General features: G+C 42.8%; 1 protein-coding gene across 1 annotated transcript in view; it reads right to left on the bottom strand.

Moving 5' to 3' along the window:
- RTTN (rotatin) overlaps window positions 1-26,738 on the bottom strand; it is a 327,600-nt gene that overhangs the window by 223,460 nt on the left and 77,402 nt on the right. Inside the window, exons 14-17 of the mRNA XM_069730984.1 lie at window positions 16,709-16,818; window positions 13,987-14,113; window positions 5,693-5,818; window positions 5,227-5,343 (exon numbers count right to left, since the gene is read on the bottom strand). Of these exons, the coding sequence (XP_069587085.1) occupies window positions 5,227-5,343; window positions 5,693-5,818; window positions 13,987-14,113; window positions 16,709-16,818 (480 nt within the window). The remainder of the gene's footprint in view (window positions 1-5,226; window positions 5,344-5,692; window positions 5,819-13,986; window positions 14,114-16,708; window positions 16,819-26,738) is intronic.

Here is a 26,738-nt window from a genome sequence, read left to right as displayed (position 1 = left end):
TGTGTGGCAATCAGTTTGTCCCTTTTGTTTTGAATATCCCCCAGGTGTTCTCCCACCGTCCTCTTGAACTCCCTAATCGTTTTACAAATGTATGTAATAATGTATGTATGTAATGTATGTATGTAAATGTATGTAATAACACATACGCATTTTGCCCTGTATATTATCCCCCTAGTTTTGCAGCTGATGAAGTCCCTAATGGTTATCATTTCATCTGTGTTAGCATTAAGAAATTCCTTCCCCAATTGTATTGATTCACATGCTACACAAGATCCACATCTGAAGCATCCATTAGGCTTCCTTGGTAACCAGGTTTCATTTTTTGGCAAACTAAAGTGACTGTACCAGTCGATCCCCAAGAGTCTTACTCCTCCTGTAAGTGATTTGTGGATATTCTCCCACAGCCTCTTTAATATCCTCATCCATTCCAAGGATGTTCCAATATTTCTTGAGGCTATTTTTAACATGTGGTGCTGCATTGTCATAGGAACATATCAATCTTATTTTGTCCCTCTCTTTTTCCTCTCCTGGGGTCTTAGGATTGCTCCTCTCCTTTGTCTCTGAGCATGGTGGAAAGCCTCCCTTAACACCCGGTCAGGGTAACCTCTTGTAATGAACTTCTGCCTTAGATCATCACCCTTGTCCTTAAAAACTTTCTCATTTGAACAATTTTGTCTGAGTCTTAAATATTGGCCCTTAGGTATACCTCTTGTCAGTGGGCAGGGATTATGGCTCTCTCATCTCAACAGTGAGTTCATTAAAGTTGGTTTCCTATAGATGGTGGCTTCCAGTCGATCACCTCTCCCCAATCACAACATCTAGAAATGGCAGTTTATCCCTCTCAATTTCAAAGGTGAATTTTAGACCAATTTCATTCATGTTCAACTAGGTAACAAATCTCTGGAAGGATTCTTTAGTTCCCCTCCATAGCACAAAAATGTCATCTATAAATCTGATGCTGATTGGCTAAGAACAGCATATGGACAGGGCTCTACTTACAACTTTTATATAGATGTCAGAAAGGACATGCCGTCCCAAAAACTTTTTTTCTGAGAGCGGAAGACGAGGAAATACTGGCATATACAGGTCCTTCTCAAAAAATTAGCATATAGTGTTAAATTTCATTATTTACCATAATGTAATGATTACAATTAAACTTTCATATATTATAGATTCATTATCCACCAACTGAAATTTGTCAGGTCTTTTATTGTTTTAATACTGATGATATTGGCATACAACTCCTTATAACCCAAAAAACCTGTCTCAATAAATTAGCATATCAAGAAAAGGTTCTCTAAACGACCTATTACCCTAATCTTCTGAATCAACTAATTAACTCTAAACACATGCAAAAGATACCTGAGGCTTTTATAAACTCCCTGCCTGGTTTATTACTCAAAACCCCCATCATGGGTAAGACTAGCGACCTGACAGATGTCAAGAAGGACATCATTGACACCCTCAAGCAAGAGGGTAAGACCCAGAAAGAAATTTCTCAACAAATAGGCTGTTCCCAGAGTGCTGTATCAAGGCACCTCAATGGTAAGTCTGTTGGAAGGAAACAATGTGGCAGAAAACGCTGTACAACGAGAAGAGGAGACCGGACCCTGAGGAAGATTGTGGAGAAGGACCGATTCCAGACCTTGGGGAACCTGAGGAAGCAGTGGACTGAGTCTGGTGTGGAAACATCCAGAGCCACCGTGCACAGGCGTGTGCAGGAAATGGGCTACAGGTGCCGCATTCCCCAGGTAAAGCCACTTTTGAACCATAAACAGCGGCAGAGGCGCCTGACCTGGGCTACAGAGAAGCAGCACTGGACTGTTGCTAAGTGGTCCCAAGTACTTTTTTCTGCATGTCATTCGGAAATCAAGGTGCCAGAGTCTGGAGGAAGACTGGGAAGAAGGAAATGCCAAAATGCCTGAAGTCCAGTGTCAAGTACCCACAGTCAGTGATGGTGTGGGGTGCCATGTCAGCTGCTGGTGTTGGTCCACTGTGTTTCATCAAGGGCAGGGTCAATGCAGCTAGCTATCAGGAGATTTTGGAGCACTTCATGCTTCCATCGGCTGAAATGCTTTATGGAGATGAAGATTTCATTTTTCAGCACGACCTGGCACCTGCTCACAGTGCCAAAACCACTGGTAAATGGTTTACTGACCATGGTATTACTGTGCTCAATTGGCCTGCCAACTCTCCTGACCTGAACCCCATAGAGAATCTGTGGGATATTGTGAAGAGAAAGTTGAGAGACGCAAGACCCAACACTCTGGATGAGCTTAAGGCCGCTATTGAAGCATCCTGGGCCTCCATAACATCTCAGCAGTGTCACAGGCTGATTGCCTCCATGCCACGCCGCATTGAAGCAGTCATTTCTGCCAAAGGATTCCCGACCAAGTATTGAGTGCATAACTGAACATTATTATTTGATGTTTTTTTTGTTTGTTATTAAAAAACACTTTTATTTGATTGGATGGGTGAAATATGCTACTTTATTGAGACAGGTTTTTTGGGTTATCAGGAGTTGTATGCCAAAATCATCAGTATTAAAACAATAAAAGACCTGACAAATTTCAGTTGGTGGATAATGAATCTATAATATATGAAAGTTTAATTGTAATCATTACATTATGGTAAATAATGAAATTTAACACTATATGCTAATTTTTTGAGAAGGACCTGTACAGTACAGACCAAAAGTTTGAACACACCTCATTTAAAGATTTTTCTGTATTTTCATGACTATGAAAATTGTACATTCACACTGAAAACATCAAAACTATGAATTAACACATGTGGAATTATATACTTCACAAAAAAGTGTGAAAATATGTCTTAGATTCTAGGTTCTTCAAATTAGCCACCTTTTGCTTTGTTGACTGCTTTGCACACTCTTGGCATTCTCTTGATAAGCTTCAAGAGGTAGTCACCGGAAATGGTCTTCCAACAATCTTGAAGGAGTTCCCAGAGATGCTTAGCACTGGTTAGCCCTTTTGCCTTCACTCTGCGGTCTAGCTCACCCCAAACCATCTCGATTGGGTTCAGGTCTGGTGACTGTGGAGGCCAGGTCATCTGGCGTAGCACTCCATCACTCTCCTTCTTAGTCAAATAACCCTTACACAGCCTGGAGGTGTGTTTGGGGTCATTGTCCTGTTGAAAAATAAATGATGGTCCAACTAAACGCAAACCGGATGAAATAGCATGCCGCTGCAAGATGCTATGGTAGCCATACTGGTCCAGTATGCCTTCAAATTTGAATAAATCCCCAATAGAGTCACCAGCAAAGCACCATCACACCTCCTCCTCCATGCTTCACGGTGGGAACCAGGAATGTCGAGTCCTTCTGTTCACCTTTTCTACGTCGCACAAAGACACGGTGGTTGGAACAAAAGATCTCAAATTTGGACTCATCAGACCAAAGCACAGATTTCCACTGGTCTAATGTCAATTCCTTGTGTTCTTTAGCCCAAACAAGTCTTTTCTGCTTGTTGCCTGTCCTTAGCAGTGGTTTCCTAGCAGCTATTTTACCATGAAGGCCTGCTGCACAAAGTCTCCTCTTAACAGTTGATTTAGAGATGTGTCTGATGCTAGAACTCTGTGTGGCATTGACCTGGTCTCTAATCTGAGCTGCTGTTAACTTGAGATATCTCAGGGTGGTGACTCGGATAAACTTATCCTCAGAAGCAGAGGTGACTCTTGGTTTTCCTTTCCTGGGGTGGTCCTCATATGAGCCAGTTTCTTTGTAGCGCTTGATGGCTTTTGCCACTACACTTGGGGACATTTTCAAAGTTTTCCCAATTTTTGGGACTGACTGACCTTCATTTCTTAAAGTAATGATGGCCACTCGTTTTTCTTTACTTAGCTGCTTTTTTTCTTGCCATAATACAAATTTTAACAGTCTATTAAGTAGGACTATCAGCTGTGTATCCACCAGACTTCTGCACAGCACAACTTATGGTCCCAACCCCATTTATAAGGCAAGAAATCCCACTTATTACACCTGGCAGGACACACCTGTGAAGTGAAAACCATTTCCGGTGACTACCTCTTGAAGCTCATCAAGAGAATGCCAAGAGTGTGCAAAGCAGTCATCAAAGCAAAAGGTTGGCTACCTTGAAGAACGTAGAACATAAGACATAATTTCAGTTGTTTCACACTTTTTTGTTAAGTATATAACTCCACATGTGTTAATTCATAGTTTTGATGCCTTCAGTGTGAATGTACAATTTTCATAGTCATGAAAATACAGAGAAATCTTTAAATGAGAAGGTGTGTCCAAACTTTTGGTCTGTACTGTATGTGGTTAATAGTGATGAGAGAGTGTACTCGTTGCTCGAGATTTCTCGAGCACGCTCGGGTGTCCTCTGAGTATTTTTTAGTGCTCGGAGATTTAGTTTTCTTTGCCGCAGCTGAATGATTTACATCTGTTAGCCAGCATAAGTACATGTGGGGGTTGACTGGTTGCTAGTGAATCCCCACATGTACTTATGCTGGCTAACAGATGTAAATCATTCAGTTGCGGCAAAGAAAACTAAATCTCCGAGCACTAAAAAATACTCGGAGGACACCAGAGTGTGCTCGGGAAATCTCAAGCAACGAGTATATTCGCTCATCACTAATGGTTACAAATTGCAACTTTAATTTGGAGGTGTTCTTGTGACATGACAGAAGCCCTTCAATGTAATTCTAGTGAGGAACAAAAATATAGCAATCAAGACATATCTATAAGACCTTCCTGCTGTGTAGAGATGGGCGGACACCTGGATGTTCGGGTCTGGCCGAACAGTTAAAAAAAATAAGAAAAGTTTGGGTTCGGGTACCAGAACAGATTACTGTGACACTTGTTAACTTGTAAGGTTTGTTGTTCCTTTAAACATTTGTTTAAAAAAAACAATGCAGTTTATGTCATTTTCTGAGTCACATAAATGTTTTGATTGATGGAGGCGAGAGCTCGTTTTTTGTATGGCAAGCTGAAGTTTTCATTCATTTTTGGGTCCCTACATTGGTTTGACGGCTTTTTATTGTCTTTCGTACTATTATGTTTTCTGCCGCGAAGGCGCTATCAGTGCCACAGTGCAACGTCCCAGTCATTTATTCACCAGAATATGTAATAGTCCATAACGCAATATTCAAGCAGACACAGGGTTTCTACTTTCTTAGCAATAGTAAAACTTAGGAATTCATTATTTTTTTCAGAAAGTGAACAGATTAATTCTAGGTAAGCCTTACCTGTAAAAGCGGTAGGACTGGACAAAGAGCCTCAATAAACTTATTCCAAGATGAAGGGGTCATCACAAGGCGCCCTTGGAGGAAATATGTTAGAACGGCTTTAGCAGCCAAACAAACCTAGAAGAAAAGGAAAGTAACGAGTTTTCTGATGATTTTTTCAGAGTGTGTAAACATTGCAAAACGTTTTAACAAATCAATCTGCTAGAGCAACATATTTACTGATAAACTGAATTCTTTAACCTTATCTATAATTACCAAGTGCAGACCAATCATAATAAACTGCTTGTCACAACAGTAGAAAACACACAAATAAATTCTATATGAAAGAAGGCGTCCTAAGAAAGCAATATCTATCATGGGAACGTGGCGCAATTGACAAGACTGCTCATCGTAGAGATATCCAGCTGTACTTTAACCAGACTGTGATCACTAGAAATACAACTATAGTATAAAATATCGCCGGCACCTCATTGTTGGAGTCCTGCAGGCCAAACGTGGCGACTTCATACAGAACTTTAGGATGAAGAAGAAAATTTATGCCATTGCAAATAGAGGACACAGGTTTGGTGACGTTGTGAACTCCTAAAGAATCCTAAAACAACAAAAAGTGAACACATTACAGAGAAATAATCTACATCTGTTATTCCAATAATTTATATAGGTTTGCAACAAATCTGTTTGTTATGTACATGAAGGGTTAGGCCTCTTTCACACTTCCGTCTTTCATTTTTCCGCCACAATGCGTCGTTTTGTGAAAAAAACGGATCCAGGAAATGTTTCTGCTGCATCCGTTTTTTTCTCATAGACTTGTATTAGCGACGGATTGTGACGGATGGACACACGTTTCATCTGTCGTGCACTGGATCCGTCGTAAAATTGCGGTCCTTCAGGCGGAGACAACGCACAAAGAAACTTTTTTTGTGTACGTTGGAAAATCGCCCAGTGACAGATCTTGCGCTGTCCATCTTACGCAGGATCCGTCGCTGACCGTCAAAAGCAGGAATCCAGCGACTGATGCCGTCTTTTGAAACTGAGCATGTGCGGAAGAATTTCCAGTCAGGGAAATTCTTTCTCGCTCTCTCTTTTTACTATTGATGCTACCTACGCAGCATCAATAGTAAAAAGATATGTTAAAAATAATAAAAAATCATGATATTCTTACCTTCCGGCATCCCCCGCAGCCTTCCCGATGCTCGCAATGCTCCCGGCAGCTCCCATTCCCAGAGATGCCTTGCGAAATGACCAGATGACGTAGCGGTCTCGCGAGACCGCTACGTCATCACAGGTCATTGTCTTGGTAAGAGACAGGTAAGAATATCACAATTTGTTATTATTTTTAACATGGGTCGTGTTGTGTATGCATTTTCGCGGCGAAGACGCATACACAACGTGTGCACATAGCCAGTTCTGGCAACAACTGCCTCGACGGGTCCGTCAAAAAAACGGACCCAATGCACCCGTTTTTTACAATCTGCACATGATCAGTCTTTTCAACATTTTGACGGATAGTGACTTATTGTAAAAAACGGAAGTGTGAAAGAGGCCTTAAAGGAAAACCAACATAAAATAATATGGAGAACCATCGTTGTTCTCAGCCTTGAAATAGTATATTTTATGAAATGGTCATCAAAAATGGTTAAAAATAAATTTTTGGTACTTCTTGTAAAAAATCTATTTCTCATAGCCTTCATTGGGGGATACGGGAACTATGGCGTATATGCCGACACTAAGAATATATCTTATAAAAAAAGCTGACTCCTCCCCGCAGGCTACACCTGGGCAGCTGACACCCAGCTATTCAGATAGTGAAAAAGATGTAGGAGGAGAGAACCAAGAACCACTTGTCCAAAACAAAGGAGGGGGCTGTGTGCCCTAATGAATGCTATGGGAAAGATTTTACAGTGATCACCCCAAAAAAAAAATCTTTATTTCTTTGTCGCTTCAGTATGGGATACAGGAACCATGTCCTAAAGTGGTCCCTGGGGTAGGAAAACTATTACCATTATTGAAGAAGGAAGAATAGCAACTCCTCAGGTTACTCCTCGAGCAAATGCCGATTGTACTACCCTTCTGATAAGACTTGCATTCCTAGACACAAAGGAAAAAGCTCCACAAATATGGGGGCTGAAAACTAAGTAGCGGCCCTAAAGGTACCTTCACACATAACGATTTCGTTAATGATATCGTTGCTTTTTGTGACGTAGCAACGATATCGTTAACGAAACCGTTATGCGTGACAGCGACCAACGATCAGGCCCCTGCTGGGAGATCGTTGGTCGCTGGGAATGATCAGGACCTTTTTTTTGGTCGCTGATCACCCGCTGTCATCGCTGGATCGGCGTGTGTGACGCCGATCCAGCGATGTGTTCACTGGTAACCAGGGTAAACACCGGCTTACTAAGCGCAGGGCCGCGTTTAGTAACCCGATGTTTACCCTGGTTACCATTGTAAAAGTTAAAAAAAAACAAACACTACATACTTACATTCCGGTGTCTGTCACATCCCCCGGCGTCAGCTTCCCGCACTGACTGTGTCAGCGCCGGGCGGCCGTAAAGCAGAGCACAGCGGTGACGTCACCGCTGTGCTCTGCTTTAAGGCCGGCCGGCGCTGACACAGTGCAGGGAAGCTGACGCCGGGGGACAGACACCGGAATGTAAGTATGTACTATTTTTTTTTTTTTTTTACTTTTACAATGGTAACCAGGGTAAACATCGGGTTACTAAGCGCTGCCCTGTGCTTAGTAACCCGATGTTTACCCTGGTTACCGGGGACTTCGGCATCGTTGGTCGCTAAAGAGCTGTCTGTGTGACAGCTCTCCAGCGACCACACAACGACCTAAACAGCGACGCTGCAGCGATCAGCATCGTTGTCTATATCGCTGCAGCGTCGCTAAATGTGACGGTACCTTAAGAAGTAAAAGAACAGACACCTAAAGGTGTAAGAAACAAGAGGCTTCAATCCCATGAGGGGAGAGCTATTCCATGGCAAGAGTGCCTTAGCTTAGCTAAATTTTCTGCATATGCCGATTGAAACCAGAGAATAATGGTAGCCCTAGAGGCAGTCTGACCTCTGCCAGAGCGCCTGACAACTGAACGTCCAAACAGAGATGTGAGACAACTCTGACTTAGGGTTACGAGAGGCAAAGTACCTAATGGAGAGACAACAATTTCTTAATTAAGGTGGAAGATTGAACACGCGCTAAGAGAAGCGGGGAGACCTGGAAGCCATACCACTGTGTCCCGGAAAAGGACAGAGACAGGAGAAAGCACTCCTTGGAGCCTCACCTGATGGAAGAGATTGCTAAAGAAGAAAATAAAAATCATCCTGTCAGAATGCTGAAATGGAGCGGTATATCTGATCATCACAAACAAAGGGGACTGAAAGGCATCCAAGACCAGATGAAGTCCACAGCCCCAGGGGAGCTAATACTGGTCCAGAGTTTGCCCTGTCTAGGCAGGCAGTCCTGACCTATTGCCTAAAGTCAAGTTCCGTTGGACCAGGATAGCCAAGGAAAGAACCTGGGTCTTGGGGAGTTAACCCTGGCTCAAGACAGGCATGCAGAATTAAAAATGAAGATGTCACAAGATGAGCACTGCCGATAGGGTCTCACCTATGAGCAAGAAGCTTTCTATAAGTCATGGCAGAGGTGTAACGTCTACTGCCCTTGTTCCCTAATCTTAGACAAACCTAATCTGAAAGGCACAAAGCCCTATGAACTTTGGACCAAACAGTTCTGGCAATAAATCAAATGACCAAGAAATTGGGAAAAAGAGAAGACTATTGGTTGGGGAAGGTCTATCTGGATATTATGGGTGATGCCCAGGTATATCTGCAATGAATAACGGGAGTTGTGGACTTATCTGAAGAATGCCGAGCTTAGCAGGCTTTCAAATTTTTCAACCCAAACTGGAAAAAGAAAAATCAAGCCCCTATAAGAGAGAGCCCAAGATTCCACTGGAGTGTTGAACCACCTTGACCTCCGCCCTGACCAGTCACCTAATGGCGGAAAGTATAATGAAGGTGATATGCTTTTAGGAGACAATGAGAGGTTTAACATTTTCAAGTGCCTTGACAGTCAAGGTAACGCAACAAAAGTAGATCTTAACAACTTACCTTAAGCCTTGAAAGAAACAGGCCAGTGCTTTCATAGAAGGTAAAAAAAATGGAAGCACAGATAAGTATTCTCTAACTTAGCCATCAATGACTGTAGGCGAAAAAGCTAAGAATAAGATTGAGATCGCCTTATGGACTGAGATAGGAAGGGAGTGGAGGGATGGGTGCCGCAGTGAAACCACTAGGAGGAAAAGCATCAACGAGTGCCTAGCGAGGACTCAGATGTCATGATGCCGCAAAAACACCGCCAAAAAGATGACAGGGAAGCAGACAACTCAGGTCCGCAGCAAGGGACATTATTAACTGCCCTGAATACACATGATTTTGTGGCTAAGTGTCTGATGGAATATCCGGCTTCCTCAAAAAAAATAACCTAACTAAAGCTAAGACAGATTAGCTATTCAGACATTAAAAATGACTTCTTAATTATCATTAAAAAGTGGTCTATACTTGGAGTAATACAGGTTCACTCTAGTAATTTTAATTCTAATATATAATGAAACGGTTACCAACTGGAACACCCCACAAGCAGGTACAGATGTTCAACTTCTTTATGCATATGCTTTCCTATCTATATCATGGCTGCAGCTAATGATTAAATGTAGCAATTTATATATTTGTATATTCCATTTTCTTTCTAACAGGTGCACTTGACCCCTTAATGACAGCCAATACGCCTTTTAACTGACCTGAGATATAAGAGAATAGCCTCCCCATACAGGTGACAATCAAGCAGCTGTTGATTGTATACTATAGCTGACAACTTGCTGTATCAACCACGATCAGTATTTGCACCTTCAAAATCTGTTTAACGCCTTAGATGCTTCTGTCAATAGTGACTGCATCATATAAATGGTTAACAGAGTTTGGGGGCTTCCTCTTCATCCTAATTGGTGCCATGAGATCATGATTGTGTGGTCCTGATGTTTGCCGTGGCAATTTATGACCAAAAAGCGGCCTCAGAGTCTGAAGGCTGTAGTAATCTGTTCAGAAGTTAGTGGCATTTAGGTGGTAAAAATACACATTTTCATTTCGGTCATGCCACTTTGCATTAATTCCTGAAAATAACCTGAAGGGTTAATAAACAACCGGACTGCAGTTTTTAATATGTCAGGGGGTGCGGTTTTTAAAATGGTATAACTTTTGAGGGTCACTTCAAAACTGGATAGGTCCTTAAAAAAATTAATTTTGCAAATTTCCATGAAAAAATGAAAAATTGCTGCTACATTATTAAACCTTCTAAAATGCTAACAAAATAAAAGAACATTTTACAAATGGTGCTGATGTAAAGTGGACATGAGGGAAATTATATGTATTAATGTTTTTCTGTGGTATGACTATCTGGATTAAAGGGATAATCGTTCAAAAAGTTTGAAAATTGCTAATTTTTTAACATTTTTTCTCAAATTTTTTATATTTTTTTTTTATAACTAAACACAAAATATATCAACCTAAATGTATCATTAAGTATAATGTGTCACAAAAAAACAATCTCAAAATCACTGGGATTTGTTGAAGTGTTCCAGAGTTATTACCACATAAAGTGTCACTGGTCAGATTTAAAAAAATTGGCTCCGTCACTAAGGGGTTAAACTAAATAACACACATGTACATAGCTCCCCCAACCAGTGTTGCCTATACAGGCTTCCTCAAGGGGTTAGAGCTACAATGCTTCCAAATACCACGAAAGCTAAACTGAATAGCTGGGTGTCAGCACCCATGGGGAAACCTCTTAGGGAGAAGTCAGCTTATTTTCAAAGACCTCATTTAAACATCAGTGTTGCATATATGTGTTACATCCATTTTTTTTTCCCCAGGTACAACATACACCCATTATAATCTATGGTGCTGTTCACATGTCCATGTTTTTCATGGACCCTGTGTCCGTACAAAACACACAGAGACAAGTCCATTTTTACCAGCAGCACAGATAAAAAGGGCCAATACAAGTATGCTGATCTATGAAAAACATGTACAGCACACAGATGGCATCCATATGCTGTCAATTTTTAACCATGTAAAGTATAGGAGAAGCTTTTCAATTTCTTTCTTTATCCATCTGTAAAAAACACGGATGACAAACTGAAGGTAAAAACAGACACGCGGATGACACACTGTAGGTAAAAACAGACACGCGGATGACACACTGTAGGTAAAAACAGACACGCGGATGACACACTGTAGGTAAAAACAGACACACGGATGACACACTGTAGGTAAAAACAGACACGCGGATGACACACTGTAGGTAAAAACAGACACGCGGATGACACACTGTAGGTAAAAACAGACACACGGATGACACACTGTAGGTAAAAACAGACACGCAGATGACACACTGTAGGTAAAAACAGACACGCGGATGACACACTGTAGGTAAAAACAGACACGCGGATGACACTGTAGGTAAAAACAGACACGCAGATGACACACTGATGGTAAAAACAGACACGCGGATGACACTGTAGGTAAAAACAGACACGCAGATGACACTGATGGTAAAAACAGACACGCGGATGACACACTGATGGTAAAAACAGACACACGGATGACACTGATGGTAAAAACAGACACGCGGATGACACACTGTAGGTAAAAACAGACACACGGATGACACACTGAAGGTAAAAACAGACACGCGGATGACACACTGTAGGTAAAAACAGACGCGCGGATGACACACTGATGGTAAAAACAGACACGCGGATGACACACTGTAGGTAAAAACAGACACGCGGATGACACTGATGGTAAAAACAGACACGCGGATGACACACTGTAGGTAAAAACAGACACACGGATGACACACTGTAGGTAAAAACAGACGCGCGGATGACACACTGTAGGTAAAAACAGACGCGCGGATGACACACTGTAGGTAAAAACAGACGCGCGGATGACACACTGATGGTAAAAACAGACACGCGGATGACACACTGTAGGTAAAAACAGACACGCGGATGACACACTGATGGTAAAAACAGACACGCGGATGACACACTGAAGGTAAAAACAGACACACGGATGACACACTGTAGGTAAAAACAGACACGCGGATGACACACTGATGGTAAGAACAGACACGCGGATGACACACTGATGGTAAGAACAGACACGCGGATGACACACTGTAGGTAAAAACAGACACGCGGATGACACTGTAGGTAAAAACAGACACGCAGATGACACACTGATGGTAAAAACAGACACGCGGATGACACTAGGTAAAAACAGACACGCAGATGACACTGATGGTAAAAACAGACACGCGGATGACACACTGATGGTAAAAACAGACACACGGATGACACTGATGGTAAAAACAGACACGCGGATGACACACTGTAGGTAAAAACAGACACACGGATGACACACTGAAGGTAAAAACAGACACGCGGATGACACACTGTAGGTAAAAACAGACGCGCGGATGACACACTGATGGTAAAAACAGACACGCGGATGACACACTGTAGGTAAAAACAGACACGCGGATGACACACTGTAGGTAAAAACAGACACGCGGATGACACTGATGGTAAAAACAGACACGCGGATGACACACTGTAGGTAAAAACAGACACACGGATGACACACTGTAGGTAAAAACAGACGCGCGGATGACACACTGTAGGTAAAAACAGACGCGCGGATGACACACTGTAGGTAAAAACAGACGCGCGGATGACACACTGATGGTAAAAACAGACACGCGGATGACACACTGTAGGTAAAAACAGACACGCGGATGACACACTGATGGTAAAAACAGACACGCGGATGACACACTGAAGGTAAAAACAGACACACGGATGACAGACTGATTGTAAAAGCAGACACGCGGATGACACACTGATGGTAAGAACAGACACGCGGATGACACACTGATGGTAAAAACAGACACGCGGATGACACACTGTAGGTAAAAACAGACACGCGGATGACACACTGATGGTAAAAACAGACACGCGGATGACACACTGAAGGTAAAAACAGACACACGGATGACAGACTGATGGTAAGAGCAGACACGCGGATGACACACTGATGGTAAGAACAGACACGCCGATGACACACTGATGGTAAAAACAGACACGTACCATTTTTTCACATACGTGTTTAAACATGGATGTGTAAATGAGGCCCAAGAATTATTTAGTGTCATCATGCAAAGCATGGGTCCTGTGTCCCCAATGAAGCGACAAAGAAAAACTTCACTTTCCAGGTTGTGTCCGTTTTGCCGTCCCCTACCATCCCAACATACAGAGTTTCGGAAATGTGGGAAATATGAAAAATACTTTTTATCTGGTCGGGTTAGTACAGAGATCTCATGCTGTTCTGACAACGGACAGCCCATCCTATCCAATATGCCAAGTACAACTCACACAGTTATCACTGCAGCAATCATTGGGAAACTCTTCATGTATGTCAACGCCCTTTGCTTGGGCAGAGTTCACATTTCCAATAATCACCCATTTGAAACAGGACAAATTAAAAGTGGAATCATAAACATAAATTTGGCTTCATCCATCTTTATGATAGAAAAAAATTTTTCTAGAAAGCCCCAAGAAAAAGTGATCATCGTTATCTGGTTACACAAAATGTATAAAATAAAGTATTATGTTAAAATAAAACAATTCTTTGTACCTTGACAATATCCAGACAGCAGTTATAAGCCTCTGCCCTGACTGCAGGCACCCAATTAGACATCATTCGTAAGAGTACTTTCTGACTTTCCTCCAGTAATACAGGGCCACTCTGAGCAGAACTGTAGCTGTTTAATGACAAAAAAAGCGACAAAGTTCAAAGTGAACAGGTCAACAAATTTTACAATGTAAACTACAAATATTTGTAAACCGTTCTATTAGACCGGATAAGGCTGGTGTACTTATGTTTAAAATATAAGAACGCGCAATAAAAGGTTTCCCTTTCTAATATTAACAAAATTAATTAAGGAGTCCAGCTCTAGATGAAGACTGGGCTAATGTTTCAGAACGGTTCCTTTTAAGGCTTGCAGAAATGTGAATGTGGTTCTGTGATACAACAAGTCATCAAGGCTGGCCTTTTGTATTCAGCTCTTGACCCAGAGTCTGCCTCTGATTACATCCATCTTTCAGGTGCCTGTGCAGAGTCAGAAATTCACTCCAGTTTGGCCTTAGGTACAATTCTGTTATCACTTATGCCACTTTTTTCAATTTTTCATATTTCTAGTACAGTAATGCAATTCAATTTTCATATTTGCAAGCTATGGCGCTACAGAGTGCTGCCTTATTTATTTGATTGTATTAGTTGGTGACTAGGTTATAACCGGTTCACATCTAGTCTATGTATTGGAAGTTATAAAGGCACAGATGATTGGCCTTGGGGAGACCAAAACATCCAACACCGCGGAGACACCATCATGTGTTTCTTAACGCAGTGATTCCAGAACACTGCCCCCATCCCTTATGGGAAATATGCAGATGCATGTAAAGAAGCTGCGGAGACACCATCACGGGTTTCTCGACGCAAGCAGTGAATAGCCAGGCCTTTCCCCGGGAAGGGCAGCATCCTATGAAGGAAAGCCACCTATGCCAAGCATGGTATCCATCCACAGACAGCTGTTTCGGGGTTTTTGCCCCTCATCAGTGTGGAGTAGGAATCTGGATATTAGGAGCAGTGCCTGGTGTCTCCGCGGTGTTGGATGTTTTGGTCTCCCCGAGGCCAATCATCTGTGCCTTTATAGCCTTTTTACTAGGCACTGCTCCTAATAGCCAGATTCCTACTCCACACTGAGTGCTGCCTTATTTACCTTTGTATTCTTGTCAGGTGACATCAAGCCCATGGACTAGTAATAGAGAGGCGCTTATAAGACACCTATCCATTACTAAACCTACAGTTATATTGCAAATGAACACACAGCCAGAATAAAGTCTTTTATTTGAAATAGTGTGAAAAAGCGTGTTTTGTTTTATTTAAAAATAACACAGTTATACTTGCCTAACGCCCATTCAATTGAATCCCTGGTCTCCTATAATAAAACAAAAATAAAAAAACAACATCCCTCCCCTGATATAAATACAGCGTGGGAACCCCTCTATTCTTGATAACCAGCCTTGCTAACGCTGACAGCTGAGGGTTGCCCCAGCTGTGAGTATTGCCTGGCTGGTTATCAAAAAAAACTGTGGAATCCAGGTCGTTTTATTTATTTTTCCCCCCCAAATTATTCATTTACTGCACAGGCGTCATCTGATTAGCATTCCCATCAGCTGCTCCTGCTCTCATGGTTATTAGCGGCAGTAGGCGTTGGCTGATAGGAGCAGTAGTCCCATCAGCTGACACCAGTGATCGGTGATCATCTTTATCCCTCCCATCACAGCTGCGCGCTCACACTGTCTTTTGAGAGAGTGGGAACCGCGGTTGTCTGACTGGATATGATTTTACAGCCGATTAGAAGCGGTGTTTGCCACACTGTCATGCATATGACAGAGTGGCAAACATTGGATGTTTGGGCCCCCTATTCAAGTGAATGGGATCAGGGTACTGTTCAGGTATCCAAACCCGAATTTTCTGTAACTGTTCGTCCGAACCCGAACATCCAGGTCTCCGTCCATTTCTATACAAGACTGGGTCAACTTTTAGGATTGCTACTCCCAAAAGGCGGTACAAGAGTTCAAATCCTCGTCCTCTCTGAAGAGGATATTTGCATACAATATCTGAGGAATCTGCGATCTTGCATCAATTATAGGACAATAAAACTTTTGCACCACTTTTCAAGTTTAATTAATGAGCTTGGAGAGTAAATCTTTGAGTTTATTTCTAAATGTCCATTATGCCACGTTTCTGCTATCTTTTACGTTGCTATATCATACCTGACGAAGAGACCCAAGCAGTCTTGAAAGCTTGCTTTGTAACATCATTTATTCTATTTTTGTCATCCATTAAAAGGTGAATCTGTAAAAATCCCGAGGAACGCATTATGGACCTTACTCTTGCAAAGCCTAGGATGAGCTTTGTGGCAATTCTGCAGGCAATATCGTGGATTTTACTGTACATTTACAGCTATTTTGCCAATATATCTGCTAACTGGGTGTGCAAGGATCCTTAGAATTAGGCAAAGCACAATCTCTCCATCAACAAATAAATGCACGAATAAAAGATGCAGGGAAAAGAATGGCGAAATGTAAGCTGTATATTCTTTACGTGGTATTGGCTGACCTCTGCTGGCTTCACAAGCAAAGAGCCGCACTGAGCAGCGGTTTGTTTTCTTACCATTAATACACTACTTCAGGAACAAAAGCATGCCATCAATAAAAATACAGAAATAGACGTATACAGAACAGATGTAAAACGGCCGAATATAACAAAGTAGCAGATAAATATACTTTACATGTTTGAGCAAATGTGGATGAACTTTCGAACCAAAGGGAAATGTCTGTGGTAAGGAAGGCTAGTCAGGGCCTTTTCCGCAAGCTCCACCAACTCCAAAAAGTTAGAGCCCTACGTAAAAAGGAAAAGTACATATAAAACCAATTACTACTCGAGAAGGATTTTTACAATTCTGCCAATTAAAAAGCACATAAACAATAAAGTCTAAATGCTTATCTTTTTTTTTGTCATTTATTTATTAAAAAAAAGACAACATACTGACATTTTCTAATTAACAGTTTATAAAAAAAAAATGCCCTATACATCTGCCCCTCTGCTGTAATATTCAAAATGAAGAAGGGTCACTGGCAATTTCCTATTTAGGATTTGAAAGAAAAAATAAAACTAAAAAACACACATGATGGTTCTATCGGTTGAAGCAAATTTTATTTCTTAGGCCACATTCACATCTACCCGTTCTACTGCAGATGCAAAACAGGCCTTTCCAACAAGGCGATATCTAAAAAAGCCATCCTGCGCTCAGCACAAAGGCTGCCAGTTTGCTCAAAGTCCGCAAGACCAATGGAGGATCAGAAAAAAAAAAAAAAAAAAAGAGGCAAAAACAAAGAGGTGTGCTCACAGTGACTCACATGGATTTTGGTAAAGCAGCCATGCCAAAAAGGTTTTCCAATGTGGTTTTTAAAACATGTCATGGCAGGTCTTGGCATATGGAAGACCTGTACAAAAGAAGCACTTATCACATTTAATCATCTTACTATATTGCAGTCATCGTATTATATAGAACTGTGTACTTACAATTGCTCATTTTGCTTTTCTACCCAGATAATTCTTCTCTTCTCCATTAGGTCTATGACATTAAGGGATTAAAAACGGACTAGCTGAATCCTTCCAAGCTATGTAAAAAAGAAAGTCAATTTTGCCTGCATATGCCAACACTGCAAAAGTCCCTGGCAGCTGGAGCAGGAGGTGAAGAGGAGGATGACTGTGCAGGGAAAAGAGACTTCCTGTTTACCCATATCGCAGAGAAAAGAGATGAATTATTAATTATTAATGACCAAGTGGATGAGATTTAGAGTAAAGTGTCAGTCTTTGCTGAGGACGCCGAACTATGTAGGATATTAAAATCTGACCTTGACATTACAATATTGCAAAACAATCTGAATAACATGACTGAATGGGCAAACACTTGGCAAATGAGGTTTAATGTAGAGTAATGCACATAGGACGGAGTATTACTATTGCTGCACTAAATGGGAGTATACTCGGGACTACAGAACAGAAGAATTTGGGTATTCTGGTTACCAGTCAGCTGAGCAGCAGTAATCAATGTCAAGCAGCAGCCGCAAAAGCAAACATGTAGGATGTATAAAAACAGATAAAATCCCGCCATCCCAATGTATTATTGTCCCTTTATAAATCACTGCTGAGGCCACGTCTAGGATCCAGTTTTGGGCTCCACGTTTTAAAAAAGGATATTCAGAAGGTACAAAGGCGGGTAACTACATTATTACAAGGGATGGAGGTCTCTCATATGAGATGTTGGAAAAGTTGGGCTTGTTTAGCTTAAAAAAAAAAGAGGACTCAGAAGACATCTCATTTACATGTATAAATATATGTGTGGTCAATACAAAGGTCTGGCACATGACTTATTCCTTCCAAAGACCATACTAAGGACCAGGGGAACTAATTACAGGTGGAAGAAAGGCGATTCCAACAGCTAATTAGGAAAGGGTTCTTTACAGTTACAGCAGTCAGACTGTGGCATGTCCTACTTCAAGAGGTAGTAATGGCAGACACTATACAAGGCTTTATAAAAGGCTGGATGATTCCCTTGATACACATAACATTGTAGGGTATTGTTAAATTAGAGACAAATGTACATTTAGTGGAGAAAGGCTGAACTTGATGGACCTAGGTCTTTTTTTCAACCTACATACAGTGGGGCAAAAAAGTATTTAGTCAGTCAGCAATAGTGCAAGTTCCACCACTTAAAAAGATGAGAGGCGTCTGTAATTTACATCATAGGTAGACCTCAACTATGGGAGACAAACTGAGAAAAAAAAATCCAGAAAATCACATTGTCTGTTTTTTTAACAATTTATTTGCATATTATCGTGGAAAATAAGTATTTGGTCAGAAACAAACAATCAAGATTTCTGGCTCTCACAGACCTGTAACTTCTTCTTTAAGAGTCTCCTCTTTCCTCCACTCATTACCTGTAGTAATGGCACCTGTTTAAACTTGTTATCAGTATAAAAAGACACCTGTGCACACCCTCAAACAGTCTGACTCCAAACTCCACTATGGTGAAGACCAAAGAGCTGTCAAAGGACACCAGAAACAAAATTGTAGCACTGCACCAGGCTGGGAAGACTGAATCTGCAATAGCCAACCAGCTTGGAGTGAAGAAATCAACAGTGGGAGCAATAATTAGAAAATGGAAGACATACAAGACAACTGATAATCTCCCTCGATCTGGGGCTCCACGCAAAATCCCACCCCATGGGGTCAGATTGATCACAAGAACGGTGAGCAAAAATCCCAGAACCACGCGGGGGGACCTAGTGAATGAACTGCAGAGAGCTGGGACCAATGTAGCAAGGCCTACCATAAGTAACACACTACGCCACCATGGACTCAGATCCTGCAGTGCCAGACGTGTCCCACTGCTTAAGCCAGTACATGTCCGGGCCCGTCTGAAGTTTGCTAGAGAGCATTTGGATGATCCAGAGGAGTTTTGGGAGAATGTCCTATGGTCTGATGAAACCAAACTGGAACTGTATGGTAGAAACACAACTTGTCGTGTTTGGAGGAAAAAGAATACTGAGTTGCATCCATCAAACACCATACCTACTGTAAAGCATGGTGGTGGAAACATCATGCTTTGGGGCTGTTTCTCTGCAAAGGGGCCAGGACGACTGATCCGGGTACATGAAAGAATGAATGGGGCCATGTATCGTGAGATTTTGAGTGAAAACCTCCTTCCATCAGCAAGGGCATTGAAGATGAAACGTGGCTGGGTCTTTCAACATGACAATGATCCAAAGCACACCGCCAGGGCAACAAAGGAGTGGCTTCGTAAGAAGCATTTCAAGGTCCTGGAGTGGCCTAGCCAGTCTCCAGATCTCAACCCTATAGAAAACCTTTGGAGGGAGTTGAAAGTCCGTGTTGCCAAGCGAAAAGCCAAAAACATCACTGCTCTAGAGGAGATCTGCATGGAGGAATGGGCCAACATACCAACAACAGTGTGTGGCAACCTTGTGAAGACTTACAGATAACGTTTGACCTCTGTCATTGCCAACAAAGGATATATTACAAAGTATTGAGATGAAATTTTGTTTCTGACCAAATACTTATTTTCCACTATAATATGCAAATAAATTGTTAAAAAAAACAGACAATGTGATTTTCTGGATTTTTTTTTCTCAGTTTGTCTCCCATAGTTGAGGTCTACCTATGATGTAAATTACAGACGCCTCTCATCTTTTTAAGTGGTGGAACTTGCACTATTGCTGACTGACTAAATACTTTTTTGCCCCACTGTAACTATGTAACTATGTAAATTAACTGGGTAGAAAGGCAAAATGAGCAATTGTTAGTACACAGTACTATATAATATGACTGAAATATAGTAAGAGGATAATACTGTGATGCGAGTGCTTCTTTAACAAGAATTAATCTTCGCAAAGACCTGCAGCAGTTCACACTACAAGTATATGTCAGAAACCCGATGTCCCTTTGATAATGGGCAGGGTAATCAACGTCTGTGTCCATGTAATCATCAGTGGCAGCTTCCCGTCTCCAACTGATCAAAATGGAGATAGCGATCCATCAGGCGCAGGAGTGGCAGCTGATGAATACAGCGAACTATAGAATATGTGCTCAGCAGTGAAAGAACTACACCACTCGGATGATAAAAGGCAATTTATGAAAACTAACGAGTTTCCAGATGCTGGAATCAGTGTCCCTGTCACCGTTGCCTTTAATCACATTACTTCTGTTCAGTAAATATTTTCAGCAACCATAACTTTTCCAACTTATATTCTGGTAACAGATCTAAAAGATAAGACAAAGTCCTTGCAGGCATCCCAGGGTCATGAAGTATGAGTACAGAATGACAGACATCAGGCCGAGACCTGTTATTCTCATATGTTTCATCACATGAGACAAGAGAAGTTAAGGAATAACTTCCACATAAAGCATATGCTCACTTTTATAGGGCGGTCTCATCAGGGCACTGCCTGATAAAGCCACGGTCTGTACTCCACCATTTCTGGCAACCATTTTAGAAGGCGTCACTGTCAGACCAAGAGCAGTCAAGAGGAGACAACAACATTAAAGCACATGCACCCCAATCAAGGCATCTCTGTATTAGCCAGAGCAGGGACTCCGCAAATGCAACTTAACCCCTTCATGACCTTGGGATTTTTCGTTTTTTCGTGTTCGTTTTTCGCTCCCCTCCTTCCCAGAGCCATAACTTTTTATTTTTCCGTCAATTTGGCCATGTGAGGGCTTATTTTTTGCGGGACGAGTAGTACTTTTGAACGACATGATTGGTTTTAGCATGTCGTGTACTAGAAAACGGGAAAAAAATTCCAAGTGCGGTGAAATTGCAAAAAAAGTGCAATCCCACACTTGTTTTTTGTTTTACTTTTTTTGCTAGGTTCACTAAATGCTAAAACTGACCTGCCATTATGATTCTCCAGGTCAGTACGAGTTCATAGACACCCAACATGACTAGGTTATTTTTTACCTAAGTGGTGAAAAAAAAATTCCAAACTTTGCTAAAAAAAAAAAAAAATTGCACCATTTTCCGATACTCATAGCGTCTCCATTTTTCATGATCTGGGGTCGGTTGAGGGCTTATTTTTTGCGTGCCGAGATGACGTTTTTAATGATAGCATTTTGGTGCAGATATGTTCTTTTGATCGCCCGTTATTGCATTTTAATGCAATGTCGCGGCAACCAAAAAAACGTAATTCTGGCGTTTCGAATGTTTTTCTCGCTACGCCATTTAGCGATCAGCTTAATGCTTTTTTTTAATTGATCGGGCGATTTTGAACGCGGCGATACCAAATATGCGTAGATTTGATTTTTTTTTTATTGATTTATTTTGATTGGGCAAAAGGGGGGTGATTTAAACTTTCATATATTTTTTTTCACTTTTTTTTTTTTACTTTTGCCATGCTTCAATAGCCTGCATGGGAGGCTAGAAGCAGGCACAGCACGATCGGCTCTGCTACATAGCAGCGATCTGCTGTTCGCTGCTATGTAGCAGAAAATCAGGTGTGCTGTGACAGGGTGGCGCTCACAGCTACCGGCGATCAGTAACCAGAGGGGTCTCAAGGACCTCTATGGTTACCATTCTGAAGCATCGCCGACCTCCGATCATGTGACGGGGTCGGCGATGACGTCATTTCCGGCCGCCCGGTCGGATGCGGTAGTTAAATGCCGCTGTCTGCGTTTGACAGCGGCATTTAACTAGTTAATAGGCGCGGGCAGATCGCGATTCTGCCCGCGCCTATTACGGGCACATGTCAGCTGTTCAAAACAGCTGACATGTCCCGACTTTGATGCGGGCTCACCGCCGGAGCCCGCATCAAAGCGGGGCTTCTGACCTCGGACGTACTATCCCGTTCGAGGTCAGAAAGGGGTTAAAGGGGTTGTCCGGTCTAAACTGATAAGTCTCCAGTCACTCTGTGACTACAGGGAAAGTGGGAAGAGCCAGGCAAAGCGCCAGAATCGGCAGATCTAATAGATCGGCTGCAGGCAGTTATTTTTAGGCTGGGGGCAATATCCATGGCCATATGGATATATGGATACCCATGGCCCTAAGCTGTCTGCTTTAGCAAGGCTGGTTGTCAAAAACAGGGGGGACCCCACAATGTTTTTTAAATTTTTTTTTTTTTTTTTTTTTAATTTACTACCATCAGCAGCTCCTGCTCTCACTGTTAGGCTGGAGTCACACACAATGCATATAAAAAAAATAAAAAGGTCCGTTTTACATGGACGAGAATCACAGAAATGTTCCTTGAACAGTGATCCGTATGTCATCCGTGTGCAGTGTGAGGATGCGATTTTCTCGTATCTAAGCATCCGTGTGACATCCATATGGCGAGATTTTCCGCCGGCTTGCAATGGATCCATAGCATGGCATGGATCCACTGGCTCAAATATTCGTGAAAACACATACATACCCATATATATATATATATACACACACACATATAATATATATATATATATATATATACATACATACATACATACATACATATATATATATATATGCATGTGTGTATATATATATATATATATATATATATATATATATATATATATATATGTATGTGTATATATATAGATTCAAGATTCAAGATTCAAAGAAGCTTTATTGGCAGGACCAAATACACATCAGTTTTGCCAAACCAAGTGTATAGAGGCAATAGGGATAGGGACTGAGGGGATGTTGGGTAGGAGCTGTGGGGGGAGGTGGATGGGGCAGATCCAGGTTGGGGGCTATAGTCCATGGCATAGGGGAGGTGGATGGGGCAGATCCAGGTTGGGGGCTATAGTCCATGGCATAGGGGAGGTGGATGGGGCAGGTTCAGGTTGGGGGCTATAGTCCATGGCATAGGGGAGGTGGATGGGGCAGGTCCATTGTGGGGGCTATAGTCCATGGAATAGGGGAGGTGGATGGGGCAGGTCCAGGTTGGGGGCTATAGTCCATGGCATCATAGTTCTCTTTCTCGCAGTCTATGACATTCGCTCACATACCGCGCTGCTATCTCCACTGCTTTCTCTTCTTCTCCCAGCAAGATATATGTTTTCTCTTCCTCCTTCATGGTGATGAAGTCTGGGAAGAGATGTGAGAGTCTCCTGAAGTGAGTGTCCCTCACTGCTGAGTATTTGGAGCAGTGTAGCAGGAAGTGGGTTTCGTCCTCTATGGCCTCCTGATCACAGTGTTGGCACAGTCTTTCCTCCCTGGGCTTGGAGCTCTGCCTGTGTCGGCCACATTCGATGGCCAGACTGTGGGCACTGAGTCTATATCGGCTCAGGATCTGGCGGTCTCTGGGGTCCGGGAGTTTCTCCAGATATGGGGCCAGTCTGTAGTCTCTCTGTAGGCTCCGGTACATGGTCAGTTTCTGTGAGCTGATGATATCATTCTTCCAGTCACTGACATACCTCTCCTGGCCTTCATCTGCCATCTTCCTAATTCCGGCTTTTGTCAGGTTGTTGTGATTGGTGTTCTGCTCCGGTTGGGTTTGGCTGGGCTGTTCCGGGGGTTCTGGTTTTTCTGTTTCACCTTCATGTATCAGGGCTTTATGGTGATGGGAGCTTGGATTGCTCCTATGCAGGTGAGCCCGGAATGACAACGCCCTCTTTAGAACTGTTAGGTGTAGAGGGAATCTGCCCAGCTCGGCCCGACAAGCACTGTTGGAGGTGCTCCGATGGACCTGGAGAAGGTGCTTGCAGAATTCCAGGTGGAATATTTCTGTTGGACTGGAGTCCCACTTTGACCAGTCTGGGTAGGTGTGAGGACCCCAGACTTCGCTGCCATACAGGAGGATTGGGGCGATGATGGAGTCGAAGATTTTTAGCCAGACCCTCACTGGTGGCTTCAGATGGTAGAGTGTCCTTCGGATGGCATAGAAGGTTTTGCAGGCCTTGTCTTTCAGGGTCTCTATGGCTTGTTTGAAGTTCCCTGACCGGTGAATCTCTAGGCCCAGGTAGGTATATTTGTCCGTTCCTGTGAGGTCGCAGTTGTTGAGGATAAATGATGGGTGTTGGTCTGATCTTCTCTTTCTCCTCTGGAACACCATGGTGTTGGTTTTCTTTAGGTTGACCGGTAGGGCCCAGGTGGAGCTGAATTTCTCTAGGATTTTCAGGTTGTCCTGGAGGCCTTTCTCGGTTGGTGACAGCAGCAGCAGGTCATCTGCATACAGCAAGAATTTCACCTGGGCGTCGTGGAGGGTGAGACCTGGTGCTGAGGAGGATTCCAGGGCGGTAGCCAGCTCGTTGATGTAGATGTTGAAGAGCATTGGGCTTAGGCTGCAGCCTTGTCTTACTCCGCGGCTCTGCTGGAAAAAAGCCGTTCTTTTGCCGCTCACACTCACGCTGCAGCTGTTCTCGGTGTAGGAGCTTTTGATGACATCGTAGGTCTTTCCTCCTATTCCACTCTCCAGCAGTTTCAGGAATAAGCCCGGGTGCCACACTGAATCAAAGGCCTTTTTAAAGTCCACAAAGCAGGCGTATATCTTCCCATTCTTTGTATTGTAGACGTGTTTCAGAATGAGGCTGTGCAGAGTATAGATGTGGTCAGTGGTGCGGTGGTTCGGCATGAACCCTGCTTGGCTCTTGTTGAGGACGTTGTGCTCGGTGAGGAAGGTGAGGATCCTCTTGTTCAGGATACTGTTGAACAGTTTTCCCAGGTTGCTGCTGACGCATATGCCTCTGTAGTTGGCTGGGTCATACCTGTCCCCACTCTTGTGGATGGGTGTGTTGAGGCCTTGGTTCCAGGTACGAGGGAAGTAGCCGGCACTCAGTACAATATTGAAGAGTTTAACCATTGCAGCCTGTATTTCTGGTGGGCTGTACTTCAGCATTTCTGGTAGGATTCCATCTAGGCCACCGGCTTTTCTACATCTTATGGAGGAGAGTCTCTCGGTTACTTCCTGTAGTGTTATAGGTGTATCCACCGAGTTTTGGAAGTTTTTGATTTTTTCCTCCATTGCTTTTAGTTTCGCCATTATGTTTTCCTGTTCTTGGCTTAGTCCTTCCTTTGGAATGTCTTTATAGAGGTCTCTGAAGTATTGGAGCCAGAGGTTGCCATTTTGGATATGGTTGTTGTTTTTCTTGTCTTTGGTGCCCATGTGGTTCCATAGTTCCCAGAAGGAGTTGTCTTGGAGGGCGTCTTGGAGTTGATTGAGCTTGGTAGAGATGTAACTCTGCTTCTTCCTCCTGAGGATGGTTTTGTACTGCTTTTGTATGGAGTCATAGGCTTCCCTCAGACCCAGGTGGTTGGGGTCTCTGTGTTTCTTGTTGGAGGCTGTTCTCAGGGTCTTCCGTACAGCTTTACATTCTCTGTCAAACCAGCCATTGACCTGTGTTTCTTTTGGTCTCTTGTAGTCGACTTTTTTAAGGTCGGACAGTCTGGCCATTGCGTAGAATATATTGTTGAGGTCCTTTGCTGCTTGGTTCACTCCCTCTGGGTTTGGCATGTACTCAAGGTTGTAGAAGTGGTGGAGCATCCGCTGTATTTCAGGTCTGCTGGAAGCTTCTTTATATCTTAGTGCCGACATTTTGGACCATTTATAGGATGGAGGCCGGGTGAAGAGGCCGCTCTGCTGTGGCTTCTGAGTGGATGGTTTCTCTGTAGATTTCATGTACAGAAGAAGTTGGCTGTGGTCTGACAGGTGCGTTTGTGGGGTGACTATGAAGGCGCTGACATCTGCCAGGTTCAGGTCTGTAATGGCGTAATCAACTACACTCCTCCCTACAAGAGAGTTTAGTGTATACCTTCCTAAGGAGTCACCCTTGCTTCGTCCATTAAGGATATGAAGTCCTAAACTTTTACATACGTTCAGGAGCTTTCTGCCACTTTTGTTGACTGTACTGTCATAGCTGTTTCTCTCAGTGTGTACAGGGTCTTGGCCGTCATTCTCTGCTCCAAGTATGTAGATGTTTCCATCCGTGGTCAGGAAGTCTCTCTCTCTCCCTGTTCTTGCATTGAGGTCTCCAAAGATGAGAACTTTGCCCAGGGCCTGATAATGGGCAGCTTCTCTTTCTAAGATCTCGAAGCAGTCTGGATTGAAGTAGGCGGTGGTATATAGGTGGCACAGAGGTGGACATCAGACTGACAGGTGAGGATGGAGCTGCTGATTCTGATCCATATGTGGCTGCCTCCTTTCTTCACCGGTTTGATGTACTGGTGGAGCTCCTCTTTATACCAGATCGCTACTCCTCCTGAGCCCCGGCCCTGTTTGATGTTTTTATTTTTCTGGGCATGGACCAAGAATTCCTTGTATCCA

Source organism: Ranitomeya imitator, chromosome 6, assembly GCF_032444005.1.
Source record: "Ranitomeya imitator isolate aRanImi1 chromosome 6, aRanImi1.pri, whole genome shotgun sequence".
Lineage (NCBI taxonomy): Eukaryota > Metazoa > Chordata > Amphibia > Anura > Dendrobatidae > Ranitomeya > Ranitomeya imitator.
This window is presented reverse-complemented; position numbering and strand designations above follow the sequence as displayed.